Here is a 17,799-nt window from a genome sequence, read left to right as displayed (position 1 = left end):
TGATATCAGACCCTCTTATAATGCTCCAGTGCTGATATAACCTCCAGACATTACATATGTGACTGATATCAGCCCCTCTTATAATGCTCCAGTGCTGATATAACCTCCAGACATTACATATGTGACTGATATCAGCCCCTCTTATAACGCTCCAGTGCTGATATAACCCCAGACATTACATATGTGACTGATATCAGCCCCTCTTATAATGCTCCAGTGCTGATATAACCCCAGACATTACATATGTGACTGATATCAGCCTCTCTTATAATGCTCCAGTGCTGATATAACCCCAGACATTACATATGTGACTGATATCAGCCCCTCTTATAACGCTCCAGTGCTGATATAACCCCAAACATTACATATGTGACTGATATCATCCCCTCTTATAACGCTCCAGTGCTGATATAACCTCCAGACATTACACATGTGACTGATATCAGCCCCTCTTATAATGCTCCAGTGCTGATATAACCCCAGACATTACACATGTGACTGATATCAGCCCCTCTTATAATGCTCCAGAGCTGATATAACCCCAGACATTACATATGTGACTGATATCAGCCCCTCTTATAACGCTCCAGTGCTGATATAACCCCAGACATTACATATGTGACTGATATCAGCCTCTCTTATAATGCTCCAGTGCTGATATAACCCCAGACATTACATATGTGACTGATATCAGCCCCTCTTATAACGCTCCAGTGCTGATATAACCCCAGACATTACATATGTGACTGATATCAGCCCCTCTTATAACGCTCCAGTGCTGATATAACCCCAGACATTACATATGTGACTGATATCAGCCCCTCTTATAACGCTCCAGTGCTGATATAACCCCAGACATTACATATGTGACTGATATCAGCCCCTCTTATAATGCTCCAGTGCTGATATAACCCCAGACATTACATATTTGACTGATATCAGCCCCTCTTATAATGCTCCAGTGCTGATATAATCCCAGACATTACATATGTGACTGATATCAGCCTCTCTTATAATGCTCCAGTGCTGATATAACCCCAGACATTACATATGTGACTGATATCAGCCCCTCTTATAACGCTCCAGTGCTGATATAACCCCAGACATTACATATGTGACTGATATCAGCCCCTCTTATAATGCTCCAGTGCTGATATAACCCCAGACATTACATATGTGACTGATATCAGCCCCTCTTATAATGCTCCAGTGCTGATATAACCCCAGACATTACATGTGACTGATATCAGCTCCTCTTATAACGCTCCAGTGCTGATATAACCTCCAGACAATACATATGTGACTGATATCAGCCCCTCTTATAACGCTCCAGTGCTGATATAACCCCAGACATTACATATGTGACTGATATCAGCCCCTCTTATAATGCTCCAGTGCTGATATAACCCCAGACATTACATATTTGACTGATATCAGCCCCTCTTATAATGCTCCAGTGCTGATATAATCCCAGACATTACATATGTGACTGATATGAGCCCTATTATAATGCTCCAGTGCTGATATAACCCCAGACATTACATATGTGACTGATATCAGCCCCTCTTATAACGCTCCAGAGCTGATATAACTCCAGACATTACATATGTGACTGATATCAGCCCCTCTTATAACGCTCCAGTGCTGATATAACCCCAGACATTACATATGTGACTGATATCAGCCCCTCTTATAACGCTCCAGTGCTGATATAACCCCAGACATTACATATGTGACTGATATCAGCCCCTCTTATAACGCTCCAGTGCTGATATAACCCCAGACATTACATGTGTGACTGATATCAGCCCCTCTTATAACGCTCCAGTGCTGATATAACCCCAGACATTACACATGTGACTGATATCAGCCCCTCTTATAATGCTCCAGTGCTGATATAACCCCACACATTACATATGTGACTGATATCAGCCCCTCTTATAACGCTCCAGTGCTGATATAACCTCCAGACATTACACATGTGACTGATATCAGCTCCTCTTATAATGCTCCAGTGCTGATATAACCTCCAGACATTACATATGTGACTGATATCAGCCCCTCTTATAACGCTCCAGTGCTGATATAACCCCAGACATTACATATGTGACTGATATCAGCCCCTCTTATAACGCTCCAGTGCTGATATAACCTCCAGACATTACACATGTGACTGATATCAGCCCCTCTTATAATGCTCCAGTGCTGATATAACCTCCAGACATTACATATGTGACTGATATCAGCCCCTCTTATAATGCTCCAGTGCTGATATAACCTCCAGACATTACATATGTGACTGATATCAGCCCCTCTTATAATGCTCCAGTGCTGATATAACCCCAGACATTACATATGTGACTGATATCAGCCCCTCTTATAACGCTCCAGTGCTGATATAACCCCAGAAATTACATATGTGACTGATATCAGCCCCTCTTATAACGCTCCAGAGCTGATATATCCCCAGACATTACATATGTGACTGATATCAGCCCCTCTTATAACGCTCCAGTGATGATATAACCCCAGACATTACATATGTGACTGATATCATCCCCTCTTATAACGCTCCAGTGCTGATATAACCCCAGACATTACATATGTGACTGATATCAGCCCCTCTTATAATGCTCCAGTGCTGATATAACCCCAGACATTACATATGTGACTGATATCAGCCCCTCTTATAACGCTCCAGTGCTGATATAACCTCCAGACATTACATATGTGACTGATATCAGCCCCTCTTATAACGCTCCAGTGCTGATATAACCTCCAGACATTACACATGTGACTGATATCAGCCCCCCTTATAATGCTCCAGTACTGATATAACCCAGACATTACATATGTGACTGATATCAGCCCCTCTTATAATGCTCCAGTGCTGATATAACACCAGACATTACATATGTGACTGATATCAGCCCCTCTTATAACGCTCCAGTGCTGATAAATCCTCCAGACATTACATATGTGACTGATATCAGCCCCTCTTATAACGCTCCAGTGCTGATATAACCCCAGACATTACATATGTGACTGATATCAGCCCCTCTTATAATGCTCCAGTGCTGATATAACCTCCAGACATTACATATGTGACTGATATCAGCCCCTCTTATAACGCTCCAGTGCTGATATAACCCCAGACATTACATATGTGACTGATATCAGCCCCTCTTATAATGCTCCAGTGCTGATATAACCCCAGACATTACATATGTGACTGATATCAGCCTCTCTTATAATGCTCCAGTGCTGATATAACCCCAGACATTACATATGTGACTGATATCATCCCCTCTTATAACGCTCCAGTGCTGATATAACCTCCAGACATTACACATGTGACTGATATCAGCCCCTCTTATAATGCTCCAGTGCTGATATAACCACCCGACATTACACATGTGACTGATATCAGCCCCTCTTATAATGCTCCAGTGCTGATATAACCCCAGACATTACACATGTGACTGATATCAGCCCCTCTTATAATGCTCCAGAGCTGATATAACCCCAGACATTACATATGTGACTGATATCAGCCCCTCTTATAACGCTCCAGTGCTGATATAACCCCAGACATTACATATGTGACTGATATCAGCCCCTCTTATAATGCTCCAGTGCTGATATAACCCCAGACATTACATGTGACTGATATCAGCCCCTCTTATAATGCTCCAGTGCTGATATAACCCCAGACATTACATATGTGACTGATATCAGCCCCTCTTATAACGCTCCAGTGCTGATATAACCCCAGACATTACATATGTGACTGATATCAGCCCCTCTTATAATGCTCCAGTGCTCATATAACCCCAGACATTACATATGTGACTGATATCAGCCTCTCTTATAATGCTCCAGTGCTGATATAACCCCAGACATTACATATGTGACTGATATCAGCCCCTCTTATAACGCTCCAGTGCTGATATAACCCCAGACATTACATATGTGACTGATATCAGCCCCTCTTATAACGCTCCAGTGCTGATATAACCCCAGACATTACATATGTGACTGATATCAGCCCCTCTTATAACGCTCCAGTGCTGATATAACCCCAGACATTACATATGTGACTGATATCAGCCCCTCTTATAATGCTCCAGTGCTGATATAACCCCAGACATTACATATTTGACTGATATCAGCCCCTCTTATAATGCTCCAGTGCTGATATAATCCCAGACATTACATATGTGACTGATATCAGCCCCTCTTATAACGCTCCAGTGCTGATATAACCCCAGACATTACATATGTGACTGATATCAGCCCCTCTTATAATGCTCCAGTGCTGATATAACCCCAGACATTACATATTTGACTGATATCAGCCCCTCTTATAACGCTCCAGTGCTGATATAACCCCAGACATTACATATGTGACTGATATCAGCCTCTCTTATAATGCTCCAGTGCTGATATAACCTCCAGACATTACATATGTGACTGATATCAGCCCCTCTTATAACGCTCCAGTGCTGATATAACCCCAGACATTACATATGTGACTGATATCAGCCCCTCTTATAATGCTCCAGTGCTGATATAACCCCAGACATTACATATGTGACTGATATCAGCCCCTCTTATAATGCTCCAGTGCTGATATAACCCCAGAAATTACATGTGACTGATATCAGCTCCTCTTATAACGCTCCAGTGCTGATATAACCCGAGACATTACATATGTGACTGATATCAGCCCCTCTTATAACGCTCCAGTGCTGATATAACCTCCAGACATTACACATGTGACTGATATCAGCCCCCCTTATAATGCTCCAGTACTGATATAACCCAGACATTACATATGTGACTGATATCAGCTCCTCTTATAACGCTCCAGTGCTGATATAACCCCAGACATTACATATGTGACTGATATCAGCCCCTCTTATAATGCTCCAGTGCTGATATAACCCCAGAGATTACATGTGACTGATATCAGACCCTCTTATAATGCTCCAGTGCTGATATAACCTCCAGACATTACATATGTGACTGATATCAGCCCCTCTTATAATGCTCCAGTGCTGATATAACCTCCAGACATTACATATGTGACTGATATCAGCCCCTCTTATAACGCTCCAGTGCTGATATAACCCCAGACATTACATATGTGACTGATATCAGCCCCTCTTATAATGCTCCAGTGCTGATATAACCCCAGACATTACATATGTGACTGATATCAGCCCCTCTTATAACGCTCCAGTGCTGATATAACCTCCAGACATTACACATGTGACTGATATCAGCCCCTCTTATAATGCTCCAGTGCTAATATAACCTCCCGACATTACACATGTGACTGATATCAGCCCCTCTTATAATGCTCCAGTGCTGATATAACCCCAGACATTACACATGTGACTGATATCAGCCCCTCTTATAATGCTCCAGAGCTGATATAACCCCAGACATTACATATGTGACTGATATCAGCCCCTCTTATAACGCTCCAGTGCTGATATAACCCCAGACATTACATATGTGACTGATATCAGCCTCTCTTATAACGCTCCAGTGCTGATATAACCCCAGACATTACATATGTGACTGATATCAGCCCCTCTTATAACGCTCCAGTGCTGATATAACCCCAGACATTACATATGTGACTGATATCAGCCCCTCTTATAACGCTCCAGTGCTGATATAACCCCAGACATTACATATGTGACTGATATCAGCCCCTCTTATAACGCTCCAGTGCTGATATAACCCCAGACATTACATATGTGACTGATATCAGCCCCTCTTATAATGCTCCAGTGCTGATATAACCCCAGACATTACATATTTGACTGATATCAGCCCCTCTTATAATGCTCCAGTGCTAATATAATCCCAGACATTACATATGTGACTGATATCAGCCCCTCTTATAATGCTCCAGTGCTGATATGACCCCAGACATTACATATGTGACTGATATCAGCCCCTCTTATAACGCTCCAGTGCTGATATAACCCCAGACATTACATATGTGACTGATATCAGCCCCTCTTATAACGCTCCAGTGCTGATATAACCCCAGACATTACATATGTGACTGATATCAGCCCCTATTATAACGCTTCAGTGCTGATATAACCCCAGACATTACACATGTGACTGATATCAGCCCCTCTTATAATGCTCCAGTGCTGATATAACCCCAGACATTACATATGTGACTGATATCAGCCCCTCTTATACTTCTCCAGTGCTGATATAACCCCAGACATTACATATGTGACTGATATCATCCCCTCTTATAACGCTCCAGTGCTGATATAACCCCAGACATTACATATGTGACTGATATCAGCCCCTCTTATAACGCTCCAGTGCTGATATAACCCCAGACATTACATATATGACTGATATCAGCCCCTCTTATAATGCTCCAGTGCTGATATAACCCCAGACATTACATATGTGACTGATATCAGCCCCTCTTATAATGCTCCAGTGCTGATATAACCCCAGACATTACATGTGACTGATATCAGCTCCTCTTATAACGCTCCAGTGCTGATATAACCTCCAGACATTACATATGTGACTGATATCAGCCCCTCTTATAACGCTCCAGTGCTGATATAACCCCAGACATTACATATGTGACTGATATCAGCCCCTCTTATAACGCTCCAGTGCTGATATAACCCCAGACATTACATATGTGACTGATATCAGCCCCTCTTATAATGCTCCAGTGCTGATATAACCCCAGACATTACATATTTGACTGATATCAGCCCCTCTTATAATGCTCCAGTGCTGATATAACCCCAGACATTACATATGTGACTGATATCAGCCCCTCTTATAATGCTCCAGTGCTGATATAACCCCAGACATTACATATGTGACTGATATCAACCCCTCTTATAATGCTCCAGTGCTGATATAACCCCAGACATTACATATGTGACTGATATCAGCCCCTCTTATAACGCTCCAGTGCTGATATAACTCCAGACATTACATATGTGACTGATATCAGCCCCTCTTATAATGCTCCAGAGCTGATATAACCCCAGACATTACATATGTGACTGATATCATCCCCTCTTATAATGCTCCAGTGCTGATATAACCCCAGACATTACATATGTGACTGATATCAGCCTCTCTTATAATGCTCCAGTGCTGATATAACCCCAGACATTACATATGTGACTGATATCAGCCCCTCTTATAACGCTCCAGTGCTGATATAACCCCAGACATTACATATGTGACTGATATCAGCCCCTCTTATAACGCTCCAGTGCTGATATAACCCCAGACATTACATATGTGACTGATATCAGCCCCTCTTATAACGCTCCAGTGCTGATATAACCCCAGACATTACATATGTGACTGATATCAGCCCCTCTTATAATGCTCCAGTGCTGATATAACCCCAGACATTACATATGTGACTGATATCATCCCCTCTTATAATGCTCCAGAGCTGATATAACCCCAGACATTACATATGTGACTGATATCAGCCCCTCTTATAATGCTCCAGTGCTGATATAACCCCAGACATTACATATGTGACTGATATCAGCCCCTCTTATAACGCTCCAGTGCTGATATAACCCCAGACATTACATATGTGACTGATATCAACCCCTCTTATAACGCTCCAGTGCTGATATAACCCCAGACATTACATATGTGACTGATATCAGCCCCTCCTATAACGCTCCAGTGCTGATATAACCTCCAGACATTACATATGTGACTGATATCAGCCCCTCTTATAATGCTCCAGTGCTGATATAACCCCAGACATTACATATGTGACTGATATCAGCCCCTCTTATAACGCTCCAGTGCTGATATAACCCCAGACATTACATATGTGACTGATATCAGCCCCTCTTATAATGCTCCAGTGCTGATATAACCTCCAGACATTACATATGTGACTGATATCAGCCCCTCTTATAATGCTCCAGTGCTGATATAACCCCAGACATTACATATGTGACTGATATCAGCCCCTCTTATAACGCTCCAGTGCTGATATAACCCCAGACATTACATATGTGACTGATATCAGCCCCTCTTATAACGCTCCAGTGCTGATATAACCCCAGACATTACATATGTGACTGATATCAGTCCCTCTTATAACGCTCCAGTGCTGATATAACCCCAGACATTACATATGTGACTGATATCAGCCCCTCTTATAACGCTCCAGTGCTGATATAACCTCCAGACATTACATTTGTGACTGATATCAGCCCCTCTTATAATGCTCCAGTGCTGATATAACCCCAGACATTACATATGTGACTGATATCAGCCCCTCTTATAACGCTCCAGTGCTGATATAACCCCAGACATTACATATGTGACTGATATCAGCCCCTCTTATAATGCTCCAGTGCTGATATAACCCCAGACATTACATATTTGACTGATATCAGCCCCTCTTATAATGCTCCAGTGCTGATATAACCCCAGACATTACATATGTGACTGATATCAGCCTCTCTTATAATGCTCCAGTGCTGATATAACCCCAGACATTACATATGTGACTGATATCAGCGCCTCTTATAATGCTCCAGTGCTGATATAACCCCAGACATTACATATGTGACTGATATCAGCCCCTCTTATAACGCTCCAGTGCTGATATAACCCCAGACATTACATATGTGACTGATATCAGCCCCTCTTATAATGCTCCAGTGCTGATATAACCCCAGACATTACATATTTGACTGATATCAGCCCCTCTTATAATGCTCCAGTGCTGATATAACCCCAGACATTACATATGTGACTGATATCAGCCCCTCTTATAACGCTCCAGTGCTGATATAACCCCAGACATTACATATGTGACTGATATCAGCCCCTCTTATAACGCTCCAGTGCTGATATAACCCCAGACATTACATGTGACTGATATCAGCCCCTCTTATAATGCTCCAGTGCTGATATAACCTCCAGACATTACATATGTGACTGATATCAGCCCCTCTTATAATGCTCCAGTGCTGATATAACCCCAGACATTACATATGTGACTGATATCAGCCCCTCTTATAACGCTCCAGTGCTGATATAACCCCAGACATTACATATGTGACTGATATCAGCCCCTCTTATAATGCTCCAGTGCTGATATAACCCCAGACATTACATATTTGACTGATATCAGCCCCTCTTATAATGCTCCAGTGCTGATATAACCCCAGACATTACATATGTGACTGATATCAGCCCCTCTTATAACGCTCCAGTGCTGATATAACCCCAGACATTACATATGTGACTGATATCAGCCCCTCTTATAACGCTCCAGTGCTGATATAACCCCAGACATTACATGTGACTGATATCAGCCCCTCTTATAATGCTCCAGTGCTGATATAACCTCCAGACATTACATATGTGACTGATATCAGCCCCTCTTATAATGCTCCAGTGCTGATATAACCCCAGACATTACATATGTGACTGATATCAGCCCCTCTTATAACGCTCCAGTGCTGATATAACCCCAGACATTACATATGTGACTGATATCAGCCCCTCTTATAACGCTCCAGTGCTGATATAACCCCAGACATTACATATGTGACTGATATCAGCCCCTCTTATAACGCTCCAGTGCTGATATAACCTCCAGACATTACATATGTGACTGATATCAGCCCCTCTTATAATGCTCCAGTGCTGATATAACCCCAGACATTACATATGTGACTGATATCAGCCCCTCTTATAACGCTCCAGTGCTGATATAACCTCCAGACATTACATGTGACTGATATCAGCTCCTCTTATAATGCTCCAGTGCTGATATAACCCCAGACATTACATATGTGACTGATATCAGCCCCTCTTATAATGCTCCAGTGCTGATATAACCCCAGACATTACATATGTGACTGATATCAGCCCCTCTTATAATGCTCCAGTGCTGATATAACCTCCAGACATTACATATGTGACTGATATCAGCCCCTCTTATAACGCTCCAGTGCTGATATAACCTCCAGACATTACATGTGACTGATATCAGCTCCTCTTATAATGCTCCAGTGCTGATATAACCCCAGACATTACATATGTGACTGATATCAGCCCCTCTTATAATGCTCCAGTGCTGATATAACCCCAGACATTACATATGTGACTGATATCAGCCCCTCTTATAATGCTCCAGTGCTGATATAACCTCCAGACATTACATATGTGACTGATATCAGCCCCTCTTATAATTCTCCAGTGCTGATATAACCCCAGACATTACATATGTGACTGATATCAGCCCCTCTTATAACGCTCCAGTGCTGATATAACCCCAGACATTACATATGTGACTGATATCAGCCCCTCTTATAACGCTCCAGTGCTGATATAACCCCAGACATTACATATGTGACTGATATCAGCCCCTCTTATAACGCTCCAGTGCTGATATAACCTCCAGACATTACATATGTGACTGATATCAGCCCCTCTTATAATGCTCCAGTGCTGATATAACCCCAGACATTACATATGTGACTGATATCAGCCCCTCTTATAACGCTCCAGTGCTGATATAACCTCCAGACATTACATGTGACTGATATCAGCCCCTATTATAATGCTCCAGTGCTGATATAACCCCAGACATTACATATGTGACTGATATCAGCCCCTCTTATAATGCTCCAGTGCTGATATAACCCCAGACATTACATATGTGACTGATATCAGCCCCTCTTATAATGCTCCAGTGCTGATATAACCTCCAGACATTACATATGTGACTGATATCAGCCCCTCTTATAATGCTCCAGTGCTGATATAACCCCAGACATTACATATGTGACTGATATCAGCCCCTCTTATAACGCTCCAGTGCTGATATAACCCCAGACATTACATATGTGACTGATATCAGCCCCTCTTATAATGCTCCAGTGCTGATATAACCCCAGACATTACATATGTGACTGATATCAGCCCCTCTTATAATGCTCCAGTGCTGATATAACTCCAGACATTACATATGTGACTGATATCAGCCCCTCTTATAACGCTCCAGTGCTGATATAACCCCAGACATTACATATGTGACTGATATCAGCCCCTCTTATAACGCTCCAGTGCTGATATAACCTCCAGACATTACATATGTGACTGATATCAGCCCCTCTTATAATGCTCCAGTGCTGATATAACCCCAGACATTACATATGTGACTGATATCAGCCCCTCTTATAACGCTCCAGTGCTGATATAACCTCCAGACATTACATATGTGACTGATATCAGCCCCTCTTATAATGCTCCAGTGCTGATATAACCTCCAGACATTACATATGTGACTGATATCAGCCCCTCTTATAACGCTCCAGTGCTGATATAACCTCCAGACATTACATATGTGACTGATATCAGCCCCTCTTATAACGCTCCAGTGCTGATATAACCTCCAGACATTACATATGTGACTGATATCAGCCCCTCTTATAACGCTCCAGTGCTGATATAACCCCCAGACATTACATATGTGACTGATATCAGCCCCTCTTATAACGCTCCAGTGCTGATATAACCCCAGACATTACATATGTGACTGATATCAGCCCCTCTTATAACGCTCCAGTGCTGATATAACCCCCAGACATTACATATGTGACTGATATCAGCCCCTCTTATAACGCTCCAGTGCTGATATAACCTCCAGACATTACATATGTGACTGATATCAGCCCCTCTTATAATGCTCCAGTGCTGATATAACCCCAGACATTACATATGTGACTGATATCAGCCCCTCTTATAACGCTCCAGTGCTGATATAACCTCCAGACATTACATGTGACTGATATCAGCTCCTCTTATAATGCTCCAGTGCTGATATAACCCCAGACATTACATATGTGACTGATATCAGCCCCTCTTATAATGCTCCAGTGCTGATATAACCCCAGACATTACATATGTGACTGATATCAGCCCCTCTTATAATGCTCCAGTGCTGATATAACCTCCAGACATTACATATGTGACTGATATCAGCCCCTCTTATAACGCTCCAGTGCTGATATAACCTCCAGACATTACATGTGACTGATATCAGCTCCTCTTATAATGCTCCAGTGCTGATATAACCCCAGACATTACATATGTGACTGATATCAGCCCCTCTTATAATGCTCCAGTGCTGATATAACCCCAGACATTACATATGTGACTGATATCAGCCCCTCTTATAATGCTCCAGTGCTGATATAACCTCCAGACATTACATATGTGACTGATATCAGCCCCTCTTATAATTCTCCAGTGCTGATATAACCCCAGACATTACATATGTGACTGATATCAGCCCCTCTTATAACGCTCCAGTGCTGATATAACCCCAGACATTACATATGTGACTGATATCAGCCCCTCTTATAACGCTCCAGTGCTGATATAACCCCAGACATTACATATGTGACTGATATCAGCCCCTCTTATAATGCTCCAGTGCTGATATAACCCCAGACATTACATATGTGACTGATATCAGCCCCTCTTATAACGCTCCAGTGCTGATATAACCTCCAGACATTACATGTGACTGATATCAGCCCCTATTATAATGCTCCAGTGCTGATATAACCCCAGACATTACATATGTGACTGATATCAGCCCCTCTTATAATGCTCCAGTGCTGATATAACCCCAGACATTACATATGTGACTGATATCAGCCCCTCTTATAATGCTCCAGTGCTGATATAACCTCCAGACATTACATATGTGACTGATATCAGCCCCTCTTATAATGCTCCAGTGCTGATATAACCCCAGACATTACATATGTGACTGATATCAGCCCCTCTTATAACGCTCCAGTGCTGATATAACCCCAGACATTACATATGTGACTGATATCAGCCCCTCTTATAATGCTCCAGTGCTGATATAACCCCAGACATTACATATGTGACTGATATCAGCCCCTCTTATAATGCTCCAGTGCTGATATAACTCCAGACATTACATATGTGACTGATATCAGCCCCTCTTATAACGCTCCAGTGCTGATATAACCCCAGACATTACATATGTGACTGATATCAGCCCCTCTTATAACGCTCCAGTGCTGATATAACCTCCAGACATTACATATGTGACTGATATCAGCCCCTCTTATAATGCTCCAGTGCTGATATAACCTCCAGACATTACATATGTGACTGATATCAGCCCCTCTTATAACGCTCCAGTGCTGATATAACCTCCAGACATTACATATGTGACTGATATCAGCCCCTCTTATAACGCTCCAGTGCTGATATAACCTCCAGACATTACATATGTGACTGATATCAGCCCCTCTTATAACGCTCCAGTGCTGATATAACCCCCAGACATTACATATGTGACTGATATCAGCCCCTCTTATAACGCTCCAGTGCTGATATAACCCCAGACATTACATATGTGACTGATATCAGCCCCTCTTATAACGCTCCAGTGCTGATATAACCCCCAGACATTACATATGTGACTGATATCAGCCCCTCTTATAACGCTCCAGTGCTGATATACAGTGCCTACAAGTAGTATTCAACCCCCTGCAGGTTTAGCAGGTTTACACATTCGGAATAACTTGGCATTGTGACATTTGGACTGTAGATCAGCCGGGAAGTGTGAAATGCTGCAAAAAAGAATGTTATTTCTTTTTTTATTTTTTTTTTTAAATTGTGAAAAGTTTATTCAGAGGTCATTTATTATTCAACCCCTCAAACCACCAGAATTCTGTTTGGTTCCCCTAAAGTATTAAGAAGTATTTCAGGCACAAAGAACAATGAGCTTCACATGTTTGGATTAATTATCTCTTTTTCCAGCCTTTTCTGACTAATTAAGACCCTCCCCAAACTTGTGAACAGCACTCATACTTGGTCAACATGGGAAAGACAAAGGAGCATTCCAAGGCCATCAGAGACAAGATCGTGGAGGGTCACAAGGCTGGCAAGGGGTACAAAACCCTTTCCAAGGAGTTGGGCCTACCTGTCTCCACTGTTAGGAGCATCATCCGGAAGTGGAAGGCTTATGGAACTACTGTTAGCCTTCCACGGCCTGGACAGCCTTTGAAAGTTTCCTCCCGTGCCGAGGCCAGGCTTGTCCGAAGAGTCAAGGCTAACCCAAGGACAACAAGGAAGGAGCTCCGGGAAGATCTCATGGCAGTGGGGACATTGGTTTCAGTCAATACCATAAGTAACGTACTCCACCGCAATGGTCTCCATTCCAGACGAGCCCGTAAGGTACCTTTACTTTCAAAGCGTCATGTCAAGGCTCGTCTACAGTTTGCTCATGATCACTTGGAGGACTCTGAGACAGACTGGTTCAAGGTTCTCTGGTCTGATGAGACCAAGATCGAGATCTTTGGTGCCAACCACACACGTGACGTTTGGAGACTGGATGGCACTGCATACGACCCCAAGAATACCATCCCTACAGTCAAGAATGGTGGTGGCAGCATCATGCTGTGGGGCTGTTTCTCAGCCAAGGGGCCTGGCCATCTGGTCCGCATCCATGGGAAGATGGATAGCACGGCCTACCTGGAAATTTTGGCCAAGAACCTCCGCTCCTCCATCAAAGATCTTAAGATGGGTCGTAATTTCATCTTCCAACAAGACAACGACCCAAAGCACACAGCCAAGAAAACCAAGGCCTGGTTCAAGAGGGAAAAAAATCAAGGTGTTGCAGTGGCCTAGTCAGTCTCCTGACCTTAACCCAATTGAAAACTTGTGGAAGGAGCTCAAGATTAAAGTCCACATGAGACACCCAAAGAACCTAGATAACTTGGAGAAGATCTGCATGGAGGAGTGGGCCAAGATAACTCCAGAGACCTATGCCGGCCTGATCAGGTCTTATAAAAGACGATTATTAGCTGTAATTGCAAACAAGGGTTATTCCACAAAATATTAAACCTAGGGGTTGAATAATAATTGACCCACACTTTTATGTTGAAAATTTATTAAAATTTAACTGAGCAACAAAACTTGTTGGTTTGTAAGATTTATGCATCTGTTAATAAATCCTGCTCTTGTTTGAAGTTTGCATCTTATCAAACCTGCTAAATCTGCAGGGGGTTGAAGACTACTTGTAGGCACTGTATATATATATATATATATATATATATATATATATATATATATACACAGTACAGACTAAAAGTTTGGACACACCTTCTCATTCAAAGAGTTTTCTTTATTTTCATGACTCTAAAAATTGTAGATTCACATTGAAGGCATCGAAACTATGAATTAACACCCGTGGAATGAAATACTTAACAAAAAAGTGTGAAACAACGGAAAATATGTCTTATATTCTAGGTTCTTCACAGTAGCCGCCTTTTGCTTTGATTACTGCTTTGCACACTCTTGGCATTCTCTTGATGAGCTTCAAGAGGTAGTCACCGGAAATGATCTTCCAACAGTCTTGAAGGACTTCCCAGAGATGCTTAGCACTTGTTGGCCCTTTTGCCTTCACTCTGCGGTCCAGCTCACCCCAAACCATCTCGATTGGGTTCAGGTCTGGTGACTGTGGAGGCCAGGTCATCTGGCGTAGCATCCCATCACTCTCCTTCTTAGTCATATAGCCCTTACACAGCCTGGAGGTGTGTTTGGGGTCATTGTCCTGTTGAAGAATAAATGATGGTTCAACTAAACACAAACCGGATGGAATAGCACGCCGCTGCAAGATGCTGTGGTAGCCATGCTGGTTCTGTATGCCTTCAATTTTGAATAAATCCACAACAGTGTCACCAGCAAAGCCCCCCCCCACACCATCACACCTCCTCCTCCATGCTTCACGGTGGGAACCAGCCATGTAGAGTCCATCCGTTCACCTTTTCTACAAAGACACGGTGGTTGGATCCAAAGATCTCAAATTTGGACTCATCAGACCAAAGCACAGATTTCCACTGGTCTAATGTCCATTCCTTGTGTTCTTTAGCCCAAACAAGTCTCTTCTGCTTGTTGCCTGTCCTTAGCAGTGGATTCCTAGCAGCTATTTTACCATGAAGGCTGCTGCACAAAGTCTCCTCTTAACAGTTGTTCTAGAGATGTGTCTGCTGCTAGAACTCTGTGTGGCATTGACCTGGTCTATAATCTGAGGCTGGTGACTCGGAGAAACTTATCCTCCGCAGCAGGGGTGACTCTTGCTCTTCCTTTCCTGGGGCGGTCCTCATGTGAGACAGTTTCTTTGTAGTGTTTGATGGTTTTTGCCACTGCACTTGGGGACACTTTCAAAGTTTTCCCAATTTTTTGGACTGACTGACCTTCATTTCCTAAAGTAATGATGGCCACTAGTTTTTTTTTACTTAGCTGGTTTTTTCTTGCCATAACACAAATTCTAACAGTCTATTCAGAAGCACTATCAGCTGTGTATCCACCAGACTCTGCACAACACAACTGATGGTCCCAACCCCATTTATAAGGCAAGAAATCCCACTTATTAACCCTGACAGAGCGCACCTGTGAAGTGAAGCCCATTTCCGGTGACTACCTCTTGAAGCTCATCAAGAGAATGCCAAGAGTGTGCGAAGCAGTAATCAAAGCAAAGGCGGCGACTGTGAAGAACCTAGAATATAAGACATATTTTCAGTTGTGTCACACTTTTTTTTAAGTATTTCATTCCACATGTGGTAATTCATAGTGTTGATGCCTTCAATGTGATTCTACAATTTTCAGTCATGAAAATAAAGAAAACTCTTTGAATGAGAAGGTGTGTCCAAACTTTTGGTCTGTACTGTATGTGACTGATATCCTATGATGGACATTTCTTCTTCTAGACGTGTCAATGGTTTCTATCTCTTTCAGTATCCGAGATCGGTGAGGATCCCTCTGTGGCTGATTGTTGGTTTTATCATGATCGTCTCCATCATCATAGTTGTACTGTCCGGTGAGTACACGATACAACGGTGGGCCCTTGCGCTAGGGAAAGGGGAGCAGGGTCACTTCCTAAACTCACCTGAGGCTGATCGCTGCACTCGCTGGTGTCTCTATACAAGTTCTTTCGCCCCATCGCCGATCACGTGCCTATCCCTGTCTCTCCCTGGACTCGGCCCTGTATAGTGCGCAGGACAGATGGAATACTAGTAGGAGAAAGACACAGAGAGGATTAGACACATGGGGTAAAATAAACAGAAATCATATAAAGCACTCCAAACAACAAGAGGTAACAATGAGGAAGGGACCAGAGGAGAAAAACCAAAAGGATAAATGAAGGGACAAAAACACAGCTTCACACTGCAAATGTTCTCTGAATGGTTTCGCAGCCCACAGCTCACAGGCTCCCTCCAGAGGCAAGCTCAGCAGAAACTATCACCAGCGATTACCTGGGCTGGGAGAGAAGTCTTTATAGCAGAGGAAATTAGCAACACAGAACAGTTGACTATTGCTCACACCCAGCGTTTCTGGAGACCAGAGGATCTACTTTCCCCTAGCAGCACTGGATAAAGGAGACTCTGCACAGTCCGCAGTATAAACCTGAGCAAGTGTGTATGAAGCCCTGCGCTGCGATCTCCTGACACCGAAATTGGTCACTGTCCATCATGATACCCTCATGACAGGTGTGGCGGTTATGTGGTGCTGTATGGTGTTGTGGCGGTTATGTGGCGCTGTATGGTGTTGTGGCGGTTATGTGGCGCTGTATGGTGTTGTGGCGGTTATGTGGCGCTGTATGGTGGTGTGGCGGTTATGTGGTGCTGTATGGTGGTGTGGCGGTTATGTGGTGCTGTATGGTGTTGTCGCGGTTAT

General features: G+C 42.9%; 1 protein-coding gene across 1 annotated transcript in view; it reads left to right on the top strand.

The window, feature by feature from the left end:
- The window catches only part of LOC142295789 (early activation antigen CD69-like), a 60,275-nt gene that overhangs the window by 27,171 nt on the left and 15,305 nt on the right, over positions 1-17,799 (top strand). Inside the window, exon 5 of the mRNA XM_075338881.1 lies at positions 16,861-16,942. Within this exon, the coding sequence (XP_075194996.1) occupies positions 16,909-16,942 (34 nt within the window). The 5' untranslated portion in view covers positions 16,861-16,908. The remainder of the gene's footprint in view (positions 1-16,860; positions 16,943-17,799) is intronic.

This window comes from Anomaloglossus baeobatrachus, chromosome 3, assembly GCF_048569485.1.
Source record: "Anomaloglossus baeobatrachus isolate aAnoBae1 chromosome 3, aAnoBae1.hap1, whole genome shotgun sequence".
NCBI lineage: Eukaryota > Metazoa > Chordata > Amphibia > Anura > Aromobatidae > Anomaloglossus > Anomaloglossus baeobatrachus.
Note: the sequence above shows the minus strand (reverse complement) of the source record. Positions and strands in the feature narration are given on the sequence as shown.